We start from the raw sequence: 20116 nt of genomic DNA, 5'->3' as shown, positions 1-20116 counted from the left end.
TCAAAAACACTCTTTGAAGGATCGGATCACGTGACAGTGACGTCAGCGGGAGAGGATTCGTTCGATGTGACGTAGGGTGTGACGTAGGGCATGAGCTCGGAGGCGTTGGCCGGTCGGTGTCACTCTCTGTCCTGTCCAAACCTGAGGCGGACGAGAATACGTCCTTTATAAATAGTCTTTTAGTGAACGTCTTTTTTTAACTTCTGTTTTTAACTGGGAGGTGTTTCGATATGATCAAAAACGGCCACTGCTCTACCGACAGTCAGCGGGATGAAGCCGGCAGTAGTGAGAGCAGGAGTTCAGTGTGCAGCCCGGAGAAAAGGAAGCGGGTCGTACGGCTGTGGTGTGACGGCTGGTGAGTCTCTGTACCCGGACACGGTTTTTAATAAACTCGCCTCACAGTTTGTAAAACACACGTGACCATAATGTAATGCACACCAGCAACTCATAGTGGGGAGAATGCTAATGCTAGCTAGCTTCTTACTTTAGCAGTTTGTAACTAAGCAACAGGAGTTTTAATATGTCGTCATCCCGAACTACCTTAATAACCATGTTATAGCTTTATATTAACACTGACTCACTTTGTGTTTTCACGTACAATTAAAGCAAATCATCGTGTTTTTTTCTGCTCCAGCAGCCCAAAACCAATGCCACAATGATCATGTAGTACAGCTGCTGTCTTCTATACTCGATATAAGGTTGTCTGTTATGTAGTGCGATGGGGCTAAGGTCATGTCTGTCCACATTCTCATGACCTCATGGTGAGGCTGAGGTTATGAAGGATATTACGGTGTATGAAACCATATCCATACCGGAAACAGACTCTGGTTAGTAGTGAGAAAGATCCTTGAGTAGTTGCTTATGTTTGTCTTGGGTATTGACCTTATTTGGGGAATTTTGGGAACACAATGACCTTAATTTACTCTGTCTGTCTGTCAGTATGACCCAAGCATCTCTGTGTTGGTTGTGAGTGACATTTATAAGTAAGAAATTAATGTCTTGTCATTTTATTGTTGTAAGCTTTACCTTTTCATCATTTTCCTATGAGGGAAAAACCATGACCCTCTTTGTGATGCAGCTGAAGTCACAACTGACTTGAATCATGCTGTGCATTCATTTCTTGTGTGGACCTTCTGGCTGCAGAGGGAAGTGGTCTGTTGAGTAGTTTGCTGATAACTGGTCTGACATATTACTCATCTCATGTGGTGGACTGGTGGTTATAAATAACCAACATAGTGCACATGTCGTTCATTACGATGAAAAGCAACATGTTGGTGTGGTGGACAGGGGTTCCCTCTTTTTGATGGGTCAGAAGAGGGCAGAGGTGAGACGTTGTATGATAGATGAAATGGTATGAGACAAGAGAGAAAAAGAGCAGCAGATCGGCAAAGATGTTTAGATTGAATATTATAGGGCTGTTCGTTTAGAAGAACTTATGTATTTATTTCATGGTTGATATCTTAACTTAACACTTTGTACTATTTGTGGGTTCAGGGGACACCAAATCAGGGAAATCAGGGAATCTGAAAAAAAAGTGTCCATCCAACCATCCATCCATCCATTTTCTTCCACTTTTCCGAGGTTGGGTCTCAGTGGTAGCAAGAGCAGTAACTCAACCCAGACTTCCCTCTCCCCAGCAAAGTTTTCCAGCTCCTCCTGGGGAATCCGAGGCGTTCCCAGGCTAGACAGGATATATAACCCCTCCAACACGAACTCTGGGTCAACCCCGTGACTGGAAAACCTCCAAACGGAGGGGTCCAGTTGGCATCCTAATCAGATGCCCAAACCACCTCAACTGGCTCCTTTCGAGCAGCGACTCTACTCCGAGCTCCCCCCAAATGTCTGAGCTCCTCACCCTATCTTTAAGGCTGAGCCCAGCCACCCTCCGGATGAAACACATTTTGGCCATTAGTATCCACAATCTTATTCTTTCGGTCACTACCCATAGCTCATGACCATAGGTGAGCGTTGAAAAAAATGTATTCTTAAAATACATTTCTGTTCTGTCTAGTTATTTGAAGGATATGTACGATTATAACATTTTCTGAAAGCTTCCAGGCTTCTACACATGTTCTTCTTTTATTATTTTCTGACTCCATTCAATTAAACTTAAGAGAGAAATACATTTACAGTTGTACACTGTCTTACAGAAAACAACCCAAAAGCAAACCAGTAAAAAAAGGGATCACTAAGCTGTGTTACGCTCTTTTCTCCAACACTATAACTGTCCTTAAAGTGTCATTAGTGTAAAATCATGACTTTACAAACTCTGATCTAAATGTTCCTCACACTAAACAAGAAGACTGTGAGCATAGTGTCCAGCTGATCCTGTCCAGGTGAGGTGAGGGATGTCGGGGGATTATGGTTAAGAGAGTCACACTAACAGCTTGCGTTAATGTCATTATAGAGGAGAGGTCTGCGCGTTGGAAGCACAGTGACAGATGGATGAGATCTTTATTAAAGGGGTCTCATTAGTTGTTTATAAACCCAGAAATACAATAGTGTGATCATAATGGTGAAATAGAGGTGTACAGGTCTGAGTAATGGCGTCGAGGAAGTTGACTCTGTATTTATCTCCTCTCACTGTCACTCAATACAGTTTATTGGTTTAACTAACATCAGTCATCTTAGTGAGATATTACTCATATTTGAATGTCTAATATGAGTATACTCTTGGTTCCTTTCACACTCTGAACTCCACGCCGCCAGCTGCTCAGCTCTTGCAGAAAGTGGACCATCCTGTCACTTTTAAAAAAAATGTAAAGCTGCAGGGCACAAAAAAAAGAACATCTTCATTAAAAACCTGAACAAACGTTACTGGAGGTGAGGAACATCTCTTCAGGACCTGAAGAGAAGAATTTTCTCAGAATGAATTGATCCAAAAAGACTTGGTGTTGAATTCAGTTTATACTTTGAGTTTGTTTTTTTAATATTGGAGAACACACATTGGCTTCCATTTTTAAAAAGTCACGGCACTACAAACATTAACTACAGAAGTTACTGAATAGCAGAAAGTAAATAAACATTAGCACATCCAATCCGTGGTTACTCAGGTCGTTACCTTTCTCCCAGTAAACTTTAGCGTTATTAACCACAATAGTAAAAAAATCTCTCTGTGTTTAAGGGTTTAAAATGCTTGATTTAAAACAAAGACTGCACATGGTGCTCTGAACTACAGGGTCTTGATGAGAAGTGAATAAAATGAAGATAAGGAAAGACAAAAAACACAGTGATACATAAGAAGTCAATCAGTGCTAACCTGCAGAGAGAACTTTAAAAGATCATTAATATGCTAATTGTTAAGGACACATCCCTATTTGTTGTTTGTAATGTATAGTTTGAGTCATTCAAGCAGTGTCTCTCATTCCCTCGCTGATGAGCTCATTGTCTCTTCTCTCCGTCTCCACAGTTATGACATGGTTCACTATGGTCACTCCAACCAGCTGAGGCAGGCCAAAGCCATGGGAGATTACCTCATAGTCGGCGTGCATACAGACGGTAAGCCGGCCAAACACAAACACACATCCTGGTGTCGATACGTCTGTGAGATCTTTTTTTAACCACTAAAACTCAGCTGTGAATGACTTTATGTTCTCTACAGACAAAGAACAACAGCATTAATGTTGATAAAATCTAAATAAACACAGCATTGCACAAGGCCATAGAGACAACACACCAGGGTAATGAAAGACAGAAACTGAGCCGACCTCTGTGAGAATCATGTCTCTTGTAATAAACATGGTTTTGTAATAGATGTAAGCGTCCTGTAATTCTCAAATGTGTTTGAAGGTTTTTGAAGGTATCTGTCTTAGAACTACACTCACTCCAGCATATTTTAAGTTAAAGTTCAAGATGCTTTATTGGCATGAAGGGTAATAACCATTATTACCAAGCCAAAAATGATCAAAACAATCAACAATAATAGAACATATAAAACAGTTAACAATTATGTTATATCTTATTGTATACACTTTTCAATAGATACATATAAACATCTGCAAAAATACAAAAAATATAATAAAATCAATTACAATTAAAGTATTACAAAAATAATCTAAATGAAGTGAACAAACTACCCGTCTTGTCTTAAAAGGTAGCAGTCATTTACAAATTGTGTGGCTGAAAGTATAAATTGATGAACGTAGTCTCATTAGATCCTCGTGTGGCTCTGTGTCTGTGACCTGGCTCAGGACGCTCTTTCTGACAGCTTCATACAGCGAGCAGATGAGGAGAAAGTGGACCTCTGTTTCTACTTGTTCTAATGTACATTTTTTATAAACTCTTTCTTCTCTGTGTTTCCATTTTTTATGACGGCCTGATTCAAAATATTAACATAGACGCTGATCTGTTGATTCATTTGCACTGTAGTAATTCAACAAATTCAATACGGTTAAATTACAAATCAATATAACATCTGCAGTCTTTGCAAACGTTCACTAAACTACCCTCCTGTTTATTTTTCATAACTAAAGTTAAACAGTTAGTAATACTTATTTTATATAATGAAGTAAAACACATCACTTTGTGTTTATTCATTGATGATGTCATTTGGAATTACTTTCCATTTGACATCATTTTAAGCTCATGTCATGGAACCAATCAGAGGAGTGTCTCATGCTTTTTTTGATGATATTATAATGTTTGATCTCCATAATAGAAACACAACTAGGCCTGCTACACTTTCTGATCAGTCACCACATATCAATTGTAAAACCAGCCAGCTGTTCTCATCTCTTGTAGCTGCTCTGCAAATAGCTGTAAAAGACATGCACAGAAAAAGCAATTTTCTCATTATAATGTTAAATATGTTGTAGTTGGAAACATAAAAGAAAATAAAACTAACTGGAGAGAAAGTTAGTGGAACATCTGCTTTGTAAAATAGCTGTAGATAAACAGTTATTCAGGGTCAATCCAGATGTTGGTGATGTGCCAGTCATTAACAAAAGATCACTTTTTTCTTCACTTAAAGCTGAGATCTCCAAGCACAAGGGCCCCCCGGTCTTCACTCAGGAGGAACGGTACAAGATGGTACGGGCCATTAAGTGGGTGGATGAGATCGTAGAAGGAGCACCCTACGTCACCACGCTGGAGACTCTGGACAAATACAACTGTGACTTCTGCGTGCACGGAGGTGAGCCAGCAGAGGGCAAATCTTTGACCCCTGCCTCGTGTCCTCAGCACACACAGAGAGATCAGAACAAACCAACACATGTGATCGTGGAGTAACATCAATGTTTTTGTTGACTAGATGACATCACACTGACGGTCGATGGTAAGGACACGTATGAGGAGGTGAAGCGCGAGGGCCGTTACCGGGAATGTAGACGCACACAGGGCGTTTCCACCACCGACCTGGTGGGACGGATGCTCCTCATGACCAAAACCCATCACAGCAACATGGTGAGATAAGCTGCTTTCATACCAAATATTAAACAATGATAGCAGCTTTTATTAGGCATTATTGTGTGCTTCATTACATTTCCAACAGTATTTACTGCTGCACATGTAGCCAGAGCAAGTCCTGATGTATGGTAACAGTCTCAATACTAAGGCTGTATATGAAGGCTTTGCCACACACAAGCCTGGTGCCTACAGCCATAGCAGCCCTCAACAAAAGGCCAAAATAAAAACACCCCAGTCCCACTCTGTCTATATATTTGTATGCATGTTATCTTGTTGTGTTTGTCCATCTGTGATTATCTGTTGGCGTGCTGTTCATGACTGTACTGTGAAGTGGAAAATAATTTCCCCTTGGGGACAATAAAGTAAAGTCTAAAGTCTAAGTCTAGTCACTTCAACTCCTCTATATACAACTCTGATTTCAGAGTCTCTATGTGTGTATACACGTTATTAAGTCTGAGCAATGATTTATTTATTTGTTTTCCTCCCCTAATGATTGGTGCAGGATACCCCAGATTACCAGCAGCATACAGACAACTTTGGGAAAGTAAGTAGCACTTTTACTTAACTTTTATTTAAATTAAACTTTGTAAATGAAACATGATTGTAGAAGATATCTGATACTAGTGGAACTAATGGAACTGTGGCCTGTATGCACCAGCACTTTATAAGCTCTGTCTTAAATTATGGTGCAAAGTTTAATCTAGTTAATTTGTAACTGAGGTGTCACTGTTTGGTTACACCTCAGGATGTAAGGTTCATCTTAAGTAGGAGAGCCTAACGCCCAATCCAACCAAAATATTGTCGCAGTAATGACGTTTCAAGTTCATGTGACCAATCAGTGAAAAGCATTTTTCTTGGTGTAGTGTTTTTCACAGTGTCGCCTCTGGTGCCTTTAACAGTGAGTGTAGAATATCAACAGCATCATCAAGTGGTGAAAATCTTCAGCTACAACAAAAAGTAATACGTCTTTTCTTTAAGATTTATTTTTGGGCTTTTTATGCCTTTATTCTAGAGATAGGACAGAGTGGATAGAGTCAGAAACCGGGGAGAGAGAGAGAGAGAGAGAGAGAGAGTGGGGAATGACATGGAGCCACAGAGCGGATTCGATCCCATGCCACCCGCTCTCGAGGACTTAAGCCTCTGTACATGGGGTTGACGCACTAACCACTAGGCTACCGGTGCCCCCAACAACTTAAGGTAATTTAACGTCACTCTTATTGCGCGGCTCTGCTCATTGAAAACAAAAGCAGGAGTACAAAACAAAGTCATCTTCCATTTCTAAAGGATTCAGTCTCTCATTGGTGAATGAAGTGCAGACACAAACAGCCGGTAAAACCCCTCTGCTCCTCCTCATCCCTCATCTTTCAAAACGATTTCACCATGACAACCGTATGGACTTTACACCTACCAGGAGCTAGGTGTAAGACTTGAGTTGTAACTTCTGCCTATGTTGAAACTATCTTATAGCTGGTCAACACCTTAAATGTTAGTAGTGGGTAAACTCCATCCTAAATTAGAAATGACATTCAAACAAGGCTACGTTTGAATGAACCCACAGCTGGTGCAACTCAGCGCTGGCCTTTATTACATTTTCTTAGTTCTAAGCTTGTGTCTTCTGTTTGGTTCAAGGGTCCTAAAGGCCACAGTCCATGGACAGGAGTGTCTCAGTTCCTCCAGACGTCCCAGAAGATCATCCAGTTCGCCTCAGGAAAGGAGCCTCAGCCTGGAGACACCATCATCTATGTGGCCGGGGCATTCGACCTCTTCCGTATCCTTATTGTGTAGGAATGACCGGATCTGACTGAGCTATGAACACTTGTAAAGATTATTATCTGCTACATTTAGTTGTTTTTGCCTTGACCACATATTCCTTGCAGACATCGGCCATGTCGACTTTTTAGAGATGGTCTATAAGCAGGCGGAGAGGCCCTACGTCATTGTAGGACTGCACTTTGACCAGGTACATCTAATTACACACACACACACACACACACACACACACACACACACACACACACACACAGATCTTAGGAAAGATAAATCAAAACCGGGTGTGAAGTTCACCGCTCCCTGCTGTTTCAGCATTTTTTAAGATAAGTGGAACAAGTTTTTGGGACAAGTTCAGGTGAGAGTGGCTCAGACATTTTTACTGTTTAAAAGAAAGACGTCCTTCTGAACTGTTTGCAGTTTTAGACAATAATTGAACCCTTCTGTGATTTTGATTGAAGTGTTTTAACTGTTTATCCAAGAGGTCAAATGTGAAGTCATGTTAATAAACTCCTCATCCTCCTCAGGAAGTGAATCGGTACAAGGGGAAGAACTATCCAATCATGAACATCCATGAGAGGACGCTGAGTGTGCTGGCCTGTCGGGTGAGTCCTCACAGACCTTTAAACATTTAGCACAGTTGGATGTATTTCTAACATGCATGCTCACAGCACTGAAGCCTGAACTTGGCTCTGATTCCTCCATTCCTGCTGCTCAGCTATCTGAACAACAAGTCTCTGTCCCCCCTCTGCACTGTGTGTGTGTGAAGGTTGAAAGCACTTATTAGAACATTAGACAAAACAAACGTGTCTTCACTTTTAATCCACGCCAATGATGAAGAAGAGATTAAGTTTAACCAGTAAACAATAAGAACACCTTTGCATTGCATGAAAAGCTTAATCATTACAAAAAATCACAAATGACATTGTTCTTGTCTGTCTCTGTATAGTACGTGGGAGAGGTGGTGATTGGAGCGCCCTATGCGGTGGGCAAAGACCTGTTGGATCACTTCAAGGTGAGTTACATTTGAAGACTTGACTTCTTTGTTTTTTCTTTAGATTTAAAGATTTAGGGAGGGCCTTTTTGAAAATAGCAGGTTTTTATATTTAACAAAAAAAAAAATCAGACATTCAAACTTTTAAACTGCTGCTGTACAGACACAAAGGTCACAGATACTCTGAGGTCTGGCCTTGGGGTGATTGTGGATCAGTGGTTGAGTCGCTCGTCTCTCTCTCTCTCTCTCTCTCTCTCTCTCTCTCCATTTCTCTCTCTCTCTCTCTCTCTGTCTTTGGCTTTGGGGATGAGCATAGTTAAGCAGGAAAGCTACAGCTTTCTCACAGTGTTGATGTGGAAAGATTGCAAGAAAGCTTCTGAAATACTTACTATGTATTAAAAAAAGACAACCAGCACATTTCCATTGTAATCAAAATACTACATAAAATAAAATCTTGAGCACTTTTATTTTTCTACGTTTTTAAAACAATACTTGGCCTTAATGTAAAAACATTATTTATGTAGATTGCAACTACAAAAGTGCCCAAACTGAAACATGTGGTGCCCCCTTGTGGACAGAAGGAAAAACATCTACTTTAATAAATAATGAACTTGCAGACATGTCATCCATATCTCCAAACCTTAGATAAATAAAAAATGTCTGCTTTATGTTTTTGTTGTTGACATGTTACTCATATTGTTGCTGCTTAAAGGGCCTCTTTCAGGTCGAAACTAGATGAGTTTTGTTAAACGATGACTAGGAATCATTTCCTTTTGGAAAAACTAAGCACAGACACCAGTTTATTTGTGAGCCACTAAAGAACTATGTGTGAAAAAGGTAAAACAGTGAGGTGAGAATAAGGAAGATAAAAGTATTTGCAACAATAATGTCTTATATAACCCTGTACATGCTGGGTGGTTTAACAGGGTGTGTTTGTGTTTCTGTGCAGGTGGACCTGGTGTGTCACGGCAAGACAGAAGTGTTTCCAGACAAGGATTCCTCAGACCCTTACGCTGTGAGTACAGGCTCTCCTCTCTACCTGAGTACAGCTCGGATAGAGAACAGAGTTCTGGTCAGATCAATTTTACAATTGTTTTTGACACTACCTGGCTCTGAAATAGATCTCTGACCTTATGACCTCTCCTGGACCACATCTCTGACACTCCTTAAGTTGTTGCCCATTACCTTCACAGAAGTGTAGACTTTATTATTTGATTGTCTTCATTTTACACCATACCTTACATGTTCACAATAATGTTTTTTTTTTTACTGTCTTTGCTGATTTGATTGGATTGGATTTGGTACACTAAAAGCCAATTGAACACTAACAGGAGATGAGGACAAATCACAGAGCTCTGCTCAGAAGCAGTGTTGTTGTGCTAAAATAATAACATTTACATTAGTCTCTCCTTGATTGTGAACATAAAGTCTACATGACATTTAAGCATCATTATTGGAACTCGCTCTTTATCTCACTGTTATGGTTTGTCTTTGTTCATAAATTGATATCCAATAGAACTTAAATAAAATAAATCACGTTTTAACCCTTTCACAAGCAATCACTCTCAACAACACGGTACATTTGTAAGCCTCAGAAATAAAAGGGGCTGTTGATGCCATGACAACCAGAGACTTTGCCCAGTTGTCACAGTTGTCAGATGAAAAGTGTTACATGTTTTAGCCCTGCCGTTCCTGAGATTTGTCTTGCTGCTGGGGGCACATACTTAGGTAAAAGGGTCAACATGAGAGTCTTGTGAGATTAAAGACACTGAGCAGAGTTTGCAGAACAAGCTAGGAAAACTGTTCAGCTAGTTCATGTTGCATTTTTAATTATACAGTTCTCTGTGGACTGATGCAGTCTGATCACCAATTCAGATTGGTTTGTTTTTATACCTTTAACCTTCAGACTTTCTAACATTCCCTCTTTGGTCCATCTATTAAGACCCTCATTCACAAAGGATAAGAGGGGACCTTTTGCTTTGAGTTCTTTTGATTAAAGTATTGGTGTTCTTCCCTCAGGAGCCAAAGAAGAGGGGGATATTCAGGACAATTGACATTGGGAATAATCTCACCACTGATACCATTGTCCAGAGAATCATTGAAAACAGGTCAGGAAAACCTCCATTTTTAAATGAACTCTGTCCAATTTAAATGTTTGCACCTCTGGTTGATTACTGTCCTCTGCTTGTTCCCAGGCTGCAGTTTGAGGCCAGGAACCAAAAGAAGGAGGCCAAGGAGATGGCGGTGATCGAGGCAATGAAGAGGAAAGAGCAGCAGGATCAGAGTGAGGCTGCAGCCGAGGCTGCTCACTAGTGACACCTCGGACCTGGTTCTGTGTGCACTCAGTTTTAAGAGGATGGACTCAACTGACCATGACAGATGTCTATGTCGATGTAAACTGCGGCTTCATGAGACGACCTGTAAAGCCAGTCTATCTTTACAAGTCCACTATGTACAAAATCCTGTGATGTGTGTGTGCGTGTTACACACTGCTGTGTAAGCTTCACCATCTATACAGACTCCTTCAGACTAGTGGGATTAGAACAGATCTTCCTGGACAAAAAAAACTGACACATACAACAACTGATCCTGCTGAATCGCTTTAAACATCCAGAGAGAAATTTTAATGTTTTAGTGTTAAAGAAGCGTTTTACGTTTTTCTCAGTCCACTTTCAAAATTTAGTTTTCAGAAAACTAGAACATCCTCTTTTCTTATTTCAAGACAACCCAAGAGCTGAAATACTTGGGACCCAGTTGTCTAACTTTTTCTGCAAACCTTATGCAATGTCGAAGCTCACTGTTTGTTACTGTTTCTGTTGTATGGGGCATATGATTCTGTGCGTCATGTGTTGGTGGCAGGCTCAGGACTCACTTTACTAATACTGTAGAATTTTAAACCTCTCAATCACTATATAACAATGTGTAAATCTCCCTTTTAATAAATAAAACTGTCATATTGCAAAGTGTCCCCTGATGTCCGTGTTACAGCAGTGTGTGTGTGTGTACTGTGCGCAGCCTGATGACAGAGATCTTTGTTGGATCAGCAGATTCAGCACATTTTCACAGTTCAGTGAATCAGTGAAATGAGGCCACAGCCGCTAAGAAACTGCTAAATCTGAGCCGCCCTGTTCCACTCATGCTGCTCTCGGATTGAAACAAAAAACAGCAAACCGTCACCTCGTTACAAACACAAAGAGACTTTAATCTGCCGGGTCCAGGGCCCCAGAGGAGTCACTCAGCTGAGGGCTATAACAGACTATGGACTCTTCTTCTGTCAGGGACTCCCACTCAGACACATGCAGTGTTGATGTAAATATTAAAAGAGCTCTGAAATTGTAAGGATAAGCTTTCATTTTCATTTCACAATTTGAATATCATTGCAAAAGAAAGTGGGTTGGAGAAGTTGTTAAAAAATGTAGGCTCCCTATGAAGGGCATGGGGGGGGGGGGGGAATTAAAACAAAATACTGTATTTACTTGTTTTTGGGTCTCAAATCTTCAAATACCATCATATCTTCAGGGCTCCTAAATCTAAAACACGTCAAACCATCTATGAACATAGAAATCCAATACCCATACTCCATGTTTTTTTGTTTTGTTTTACTTTCCGGTAAATAATAAACCCTTGAGTGTGTGTGCGTGTGTGTGTGTGTGTGCACAAAATGACTTTTTTTTCCAATTATTTTATTCAAAAAATAATTTACACATATTTCAGGTAAAAGACAGCAGCACATGTAAATCAAATTAAAAATGGATGAAATAATTTAATAGCATAAAGTAGGCTGCATACGGGAAAGTAAATGAAAGAATATGAATAATATAAAATAAAAATACAAAACATAAACTAAATAAACCAACAGAGATGCGTCCATAAGTAGGGAAATCATTATTGAAACAGATCTCAGGAGAAAAGGTTTTATAGAAATTAAAATACTTGTTATTTTTTTGTTATTAATTGTATTTATATATATTATAGTTATAATTAGCACAGACTGACTTTTAATCATAGTAGTGTAACAGTCAACTCGTTATTAGAGTTTTTTGATGACATCATCACCTGGGCTCTAATCAGCTGCAGTAATTACTAACACCTGTGTTTCTGTGGGCCCTGATGATCTTAATGTAGGCTATCATATTTATCATACAGGCTAAGTTATGAAGTTGCGAGTTAGCCCACTGCAGCTAAAGTACAATTAAAGTTTTGTTTAATTGTACTCATTTACTCTACATCCCTGCCACGCAAAAACGGATACACATGGATGTATTCAGGGTTACAGGTGTTACACTTGGAATTGCAGCCTCAGCAGTTTGTGTCCCAGGCACGTCACTTCCCAGGGAAGTCCAAAACTTTTCCATCTGGGCAGCAGGCTTCTGTGGGAGGAGGCAGGCACCTTTCAGGAGTATCTGGGGACTCTGCCAAGGCGGCAGAGCAGTTTCAAACCGCCGTGGCGCACAGTGACATAACACCGTGGTGTTTTCATCAGTCGCTGAAAAGTTACCACCCATTAAAAATCTGCCAATGACAAGGAAGAGAAACTCTGTGGGCGATGTGTGAGTTTTGTTTGGTGCGGACGGCTTAAGTTCGGAGGATGTTTTGGATATGGCCTCTTCTTTTTTTTCCTAGAGAGTTCACTTTTGTGGTCGCTGTAGTTTTGCAGCAGAGCTCGGAGCATGCAGCTTATACAAACAAACTGGGCTGATCCCGGTCCTGACTCCCTGCTTTAGCTCACCTCTCAGGCCGGGGCCGGGGAGGAGATGAGCGCTCAGGATGGGACTGTGTCTCGGTACCGAAGTCACGGAGGAGAAGAAGGCGAGGATCCACAGCGCCAAGATAGACAGGGAGCTGTACGAGTCCGCTAAGAAGGAGATGAATGTGGTCAAAATACTGCTGCTAGGTGAGACTCCACATTAAATGAACTCACCTTACCTGGCTGTGTGCTCATGTAGGCTATCACACCGATTATGAGTTATCCTTAACCGGATGTGTCCCTCATTTAGTGAAGACATGAAGGTCCACTGGATGCAAAGTGTATCATCAGTACTGCTGCCTATTGGTTGAGACAGCTTCAATGATTCAATAATCAAACCCGACTATGAAAAGATGTATTGTTTTATTCTGATATACTTTATTAATTTGTATTTATTGAACCTCTTTAACCACTGTGTACCTGCTGTAGGTGCAGCAGAGAGCGGTAAAAGCACATTGGTCAAACAGATGAAGATCATCCACAGCAATGGATTCACCAAGCAGGAGCTCACCAGCTTCAAGGTTGGAAACACACACACACACACACACACACACACACACACACACACACACACACACACACACACACACACTTGGGCTAACAGTGACCCTTATCAGATAACAGTCTATTAGCATACAGTGGTCTTGGCGTAATGTTTGTTCACAAGGAAAGATATTATCATTCTTTGTCATAATCAAAGGAAGTCGAACAGAACGAACCAATGATTTAAAATGATCAGTGGGTCTTTATCTAATTGCCCCTCATTGATTGAATTGTAAAGAGGTCAAAAAGGCTCAAATGAAAGTTGGATGACGGTGAAAATGTGGACGAGGCGATAGAGATGAGATGGAAGTTGAGGCGATGCCTTTGGGAGACTGAGATTTCTTATGATATCCAGGGTCAGATCCAATGATGGTATTCAGTGGTTTGGCTCACATTCCCTCCTCGCTGTGTGTGTGTGTGTGTGTGTTTGAGAATGAGAGAGAGAGAGAGAGCAACGCCAAATTCCTCTGTTGTATGCAGGGTTTAGATGGGGTGGGGGGTGAAACAGAATGGTTCAACACAAACCACGCACATGTTTTTCCTGACAGTCTTTCTTCCACATCCCTCCTTCTTATCTCATATTTTTTTACTTTCTGACCTTTCCTCTTTTGCTATTCTGTATATTGTCCTCGTCTTCTTCCCCTGCCTCTTCTTTCAGTTTCTCATAAATGAGCATGTGACGACAGAAAAGGCCTTTCTCTGCCTTCATCATGGTTCAGCTACCTGCTGCAGAATAACAACCCTGTGAGTGGAATTCAGCAAACTTTATGAAGAGTCCCAGATTTATTCCACCTTAACAAATTCACACTGTCTTTATTTTATTAATCAGACTTGTGCCAATGTACCAAAATGCTTGAATTAAAGGTTTGCTGTTCATGTGTTTACCTTGCTGATAGGATCTACATCACATGGGGAAAAAAAGACTAAAGCTTTGCCCACTGGCCGAGATGTTGCTCTTTCACACAGATATGACTTATGAAGGTCCCAGCTGTTTGTTTGAGCAGCTGCAGTGTTTCAATGCATTCTTACATATTAAAGACGCATCCTGTTCCCTCTGTGCTCTCCTCTGTCCGTCTTCTGCTTCTCTAATACCTTGTCTGCACTAAGGCTGTCAACATTTCAGATACTTCAATATTTTTTAATGCCACGTGTTTTGAAACGATCTCCATTATTTTAAAGATCGATTAAACTACGGAGCTTCAGTCTTTTTTTCTTTTCAACATCACAACCTTTCGGCACCCAAACAATGCCGATGCCGTATTTGTGCATTTTAGACATTGTGCAGGAGTTTGTCTACAATTTTTAAGAATAAAAAACAAGAACTTGCACAATATAAGGTTGGCTAGACTTCTCATTATGTTCCTGTGGTATTGTAACATCTGTCGATATTGTTTGATTTTTACTCGTCTCGTCGTATCTAAGTTTAAAATTCTGGTGTTGTATCGACACTGATCTCGACTTCACTGTCCTGTCAACACCATACTGTCTGATATTGACACTTACTGAGCAGGAACTTTTTACACTTATGTTACACAAATGTTTTAGCAAGGCTGGTTATGAAATACCACAACACTTTATTGGTCCTGAATGAATTGTGTATCAAGAGCTGGCAGGTAGCATATGAGGATAGCCTCAGATTTAATATCAATAAATGATAATCTGTTATTTCCTCATCTAAGTACTGTACACATGTTGACTGTTTCAGATTGTTTTCAGCCATGTGTCACATTTGATTAGGAATGTAAAGATTAATTGTAAAAGCATGATAAATTGATTCAAAGGTGTCAAGGTTCACATCGGTACTCTGAAAAATGAATCACAATAATATGGTGAGCGTTAGCAGCTGCAGAGTGAGATTTTCAAATTGAGGACGCACCACCGTATTTTAAATCGGAGGTGTGGAAGCATTTTGGCTTCCCCAAGACGGAAAATGAAAAAGGTGAGAAGATAACAGACAAGACAAACACTGAGTGCAAATAGTGTAAAAAGACGGAACTACACAAACAGCACGACCAACATGAAGCATTTAATCAACACCACGATGAGAAGCTCCAATCACCTCCCCTTGTTGAGAAAAAAAAAACATTAAAAGGCCAAACCACACTGACAAGCAGGTCTGCACGCCCTAAAGGAATCGTTTTCAGTCATAACTTGTCTACAGTCTCATTTAGTAAAATAATGGCTTCATTTTCACACAAGATGTTGCTGCTTGGTAGTGACATTCATTTAGCAGGTTTCTGGTCATAAAACAACGTAATGAAGACAATTCATAGAACTGTTTGCTAACAATGCCAAACATTTTTTTTTAAATCTAGCCATAGGGTTGAGTTATAACACTTTCAGATCATTGCACTGTCCAGACAAAACTTCAAAATGACAACAAGTAACACAAAATGTTTCAGTCAACACTTAAATAAAATCACTAACCGAAAAAGTTCAACCCCAACTCCAAAAAAGTCATGCCGCTGTGAAAATGTAATTTTCAAATCATTTAAACCCCACATTTGATTGACAACATGACGGACTCTATGCAATTTAATGTTCAAAACATTATTCTTCAAGTGTTACACTATTAGACAGCACTGTCTCTCACAGAGTGTTGAACCTCAGAAGGCACTTTGAATTTCTTTGTTTCTGAAATGTGCTATAGAAACAAACGTGCCTTGTCTTTCTTCAGAGGCCTCCCTGCGATGCACTTCTACTCCAAATTATGTGACTAACCAGTCGAAAGATAACCTTTTTAACTGTGACATGTTCCATCAGGTGTTTTTTATTAAAGCATTTCACAACTTTTCCAGTCTTTGTCGCCACTGTCCCACATTTTTGGAAACGAGTTGTTGGCATGTAATTCACAATGGACATGTCATTTTTCAAAAACATGGTCAAAAAGCTCCAACAACACTTGTAGTATGAAGATCCACTTTATTAACAAATGACCGGATCACCCTGATGAAGGCCACAAGCCGAAACGCGTCGGTCAAATTAGTTAATAAAGTTGATCTTCATAGTACACGTGTTGTTGGAGCTTTTTGACCACTTCAAGCCGTTCACTCTTCATGCACCTTGTGAAGTTGTGCCAGAAGATCCCGCTCTGATTTTCCCAAAACTTGAAATGTATCACTTTCAACATTTGATATATTTTAATTTGCTATTTTCAATTGAATACGGGGTGTCAAATCATCACATTCTCTTTCTATTTACATTTCATGCAGCTTCCCAACTTTTTAGTTAATGGGGTTGTATTATAATAAGGTAAAAAATAAATACTGATGTCCCTCCAGAATCAGAACCTGCTCTTTCCTGCTAAATCTATCTGCAACAGATTTCAGAACTGCCTAAAGTTGCATTTCTCTAACTACATAATCAATACACAAAGATATTTTACATGTGCACACATGCATTTCCAATCAGCGTAACGCCAGTCGTCAAATCTCTTTGTTGTCTCCCTTGTCAGTTAGCTGGGTGTTTGTTCTCAGGTGACGCCCTTATTTGGAAGGGAAAATGACACTAACCCACAACCCTTCCCTTCCCTGACCATCCCAACAGCAAACACAGTCACACCCTCCACATGAGCTCATTCAATACTGTGTGTGTGTGTGTGTGTGTGTGTGTGTGTGTGTGTGTGTGTGTGTGTGTGTGTGTGTGTGTGTGTGTGTGTGTGTGTGTGTGTGTGTGTGTGTGTGTGTGTGTGTGTGTGTGTGTGTGTGTGTGTGTGTGTGTGTGTGTGTGTGTGTGTGTGTGTGTGTGTGTGTGTGTGTGTGTGTGTGTGTGTGTGTGTGTGTGTGTGTGTGTGTGTGTGTGTGTGTGTGTGTGTGTGTGTGTGTGTGTGTGTGTGTGTGTGTGTGTGTGTGTGTGTGTGTGTGTGTGTGTGTGTGTGTGTGTGTGTGCCCCCACAAGTGCTGTTTTAAACATCTCGATCCTGTCTGCCACAGGACAAGTTATCCCCCGCTCAAAGCTCTACTTTCTTCCAAATTCCCCCTGAAGGCAGAGTGAGAAAATCTCTCCATCTCTTTTGTGTTGGCCTAGGATCATGACAGGACGGCCTGTTTGAGAGGAATAAGAGGAGGAGAGTTAGGGAAGGGGCTCCTCTTTGTCTCATCCCTTCATTATCTGCAGGCTGAGGTCGAGGTGTTGTTTTTGCTGTGAACAGTCTGATGGACTGAGATTTTCCCCCTTCATTCTCTTCCAAAGCACACAACTCTGTGTCAACAAAACTAATGCTGTGGTTGTGTGTGTGTGTTAGTGTGTGTGCACATTTTGGTGGGGATAACTCTGATGAACTGGATCTTTGTTGTTTCAGATTTTTCTGTGAGTATTTGTCATACTGTTCCAGTTCATTTCATGAATCTTGGAGCTTTCTCACCTGGTATGGCAGTCAGGCTTTGGTTTGTGAAATCGATGGCGCTTAAATCTACACACGTTCTTCTTGGATATTCAGTGTTAGCAGAGCAGTCTGAGGTTAATGATTAAATGAAAAAGCCCTCGCTGGTTCAGCCACATTCCTCTTTCTTGTTTTGTTTTTGTAATGCTCAGAGGCAAGACAACTGTTCTTGGCTGTTTGTTTCTTTGTTCACAGAGATGATCCATGGTGGACACACAGTGCAGTGTATCCGGAGAGATCAAGAGGGAACAATGTTGTAATGTAGTTTGTGTTATCTCCACTAATGCAGAGAGTTCCCACACTGCTGTGAGTGTGTATCCTGAAAAACAAAGGGAAAGGAGAAGGTTCTGTCTGTTGGACTTCCTTTGAAAATAACACACACACACACACACACACACACACACACACACACACACACACACACACACACACACACACACACACACACACACAGCCAAACCACGGTGTCTTTTTACTCTATACTTTTCCCAGTAGGTGACGTATAGCTGATGGTAGATTCAGATTACCATACAATGACACACCTGTGGCCTCAGGGTGTGTGTGTGTGTAGACAACATTGTTCATTTAAAATAATGAAAAAGGTCATTCTGGATCTCTTGGGTTTAAAATGTCTCAGCTTAAAGTCAGCTGCTTAAAAATGTTACACTATATTCTGCATCCATCCAGAAACACACTCTATGGACGTGCAACAATCACAGGGTATAAACATCACTATAGCAGGGATGGGAATTTATAGTAATCCAAATACTCATAAATCTCCTGAAACTTGGCTATTTTAATGCTGTGTGTCGCTCATCAGTACTTTGTGTCTGTAGAACATCGGTCTTTAAATCTCAGTTCTGAATGAAACGAGCAGTGATGGTAACGGATGACTCTGTGGTTAGAGCTGTCCTTGAGTCTCCAGTAACAAAAACTCATAGCTGTCGTTAACCATGATGGAGGCTTGACAAATGCCATCAGTTCGCGGATGCCTTTTCCTCTCACAAAACCTAATGTGAGCATATCTCCAGTCACCCTGACCATTTTTGTTATTTCATTATAAGCTTGTCTGGACATAAGGCTAATCTTCTTTGCTCTGGTATCATCACACTGATGAGTGCTAACATGGTCAGCAAATGATGTGAAGTGAGGTGGCCTGTTGTCTGTCTCCGCTGGTTTCTCCTTGTGCTTTAAGGCCATGTGGTTAATGTGTTTAAAAGTCCAACAAGTATTTCTATGATATGTACGTTTAACGCCCCATTGTTTTGTTTTTGTCATTTGCTCTCGCCTTTTGAAATAATGTGTCCCTTGAGAATCACCGTAGCTGCCGTAAAGCAGTTTTGTTGTCGTAATCCGACTCGCTGTGAATGTTGAATTACGAGGAAGCCGTAGCAGGAGAAGTTACACCTTTTGTGTACCGTTTATTATGTTTTTACTTAGTATATTCACTGAGACAACACTAACTAAGATGAACTATTAGAGTCTATTTTAACACGTGCGCATGTGCTGACATGTTACTCATAAAATATCATCAACTATTACCCATCCCTAAACATCACTCCCCCCTCCCTCTTGGAGTTTTCCTGATTATGTCCTGCTGCGTTCTCACATCAGCTCACTGACTTCTTGTGTAAATTCTACTCGGGGTCTGGCAGGAGAAACTCCGGATGAAGTCGCAGCGAAACATTTGGCAGTTTGCATTCACACATGCCGCTCCTTCCAAAAATGTCAGTAGTTTTTCCTGATTCTGATGTGGGAGGTTTATCCATGCATCTTCCTCTGGGCCATCCACTTTTCTGTCAACACTATAAAGTCAGCTTTGAGTCAGAGAGGGAGGAACTTAAAAACAAGTGTTAAGGAGGACAACAGTGGAGGGAGAAGAAGGAAGGAAGGAAGGAAGAAGAGTGAACCAATTAACTGAAGACAAAGAGGAGGGTAAAAAGAAAACAGAAGGCAGAAGCTGCTATGTAAGGTATAGGGGTCGACCGATATTTGTTTTTCAGGGCTGATACAATTCATATTACTTCATGACACAGATAACCGATATATTGAACTAAATATGCATTAACAGTGAAAATGAAAATCTTACTGTCAAAGTTTTGCGCGTGAGTCCACAGCTGGTCAACATGAGATTGCATTTCAGTTCATTTCTCTACAATCAAATGATGGATGGCCATTTAAATGTTGTAGACAAATTAACGCTTGAAAACTGAAGTATGTAAAGTAGAAGGTTGTTGATCAACATGTTAACATCAGGTGGAACATTTTAAATGTTACAAAT

At 40.5% G+C, this 20116-nt stretch overlaps 3 protein-coding genes across 3 annotated transcripts in view; all 3 read left to right on the top strand.

Moving 5' to 3' along the window:
- The window catches only part of aspscr1 (ASPSCR1 tether for SLC2A4, UBX domain containing), a 103924-nt gene extending 90876 nt beyond the window's left edge, over window positions 1-13048 (top strand). Inside the window, exon 18 of the transcript XR_009674886.1 lies at window positions 13031-13048. The gene's annotated coding sequence lies outside the window, so the exon portion shown is untranslated. The remainder of the gene's footprint in view (window positions 1-13030) is intronic.
- Window positions 99-11807, top strand: pcyt2 (phosphate cytidylyltransferase 2, ethanolamine). Its single transcript, XM_061050503.1, has 12 exons — window positions 99-355; window positions 3410-3498; window positions 4970-5131; window positions 5249-5400; window positions 5906-5947; window positions 7033-7171; window positions 7281-7363; window positions 7698-7775; window positions 8120-8185; window positions 9114-9179; window positions 10184-10272; window positions 10360-11807. Exons 1-12 carry the CDS (start codon window positions 231-233, stop codon window positions 10475-10477), a joined length of 1209 nt encoding a protein of 402 aa, XP_060906486.1. The 5' UTR covers window positions 99-230; the 3' UTR covers window positions 10478-11807.
- gnav1 (guanine nucleotide binding protein (G protein) alpha v1) overlaps window positions 12536-20116 on the top strand; it is a 30472-nt gene continuing 22891 nt past the window's right edge. Inside the window, exons 1-2 of the mRNA XM_061050514.1 lie at window positions 12536-13058; window positions 13341-13432. Of these exons, the coding sequence (XP_060906497.1) occupies window positions 12932-13058; window positions 13341-13432 (219 nt within the window). The 5' untranslated portion in view covers window positions 12536-12931. The remainder of the gene's footprint in view (window positions 13059-13340; window positions 13433-20116) is intronic.

Source organism: Labrus mixtus, chromosome 2, assembly GCF_963584025.1.
Source record: "Labrus mixtus chromosome 2, fLabMix1.1, whole genome shotgun sequence".
Lineage (NCBI taxonomy): Eukaryota > Metazoa > Chordata > Actinopteri > Labriformes > Labridae > Labrus > Labrus mixtus.
The sequence above is the reverse complement of the archived record's forward strand: the minus strand, read 5'-3'. Positions and strand labels throughout refer to the sequence as shown.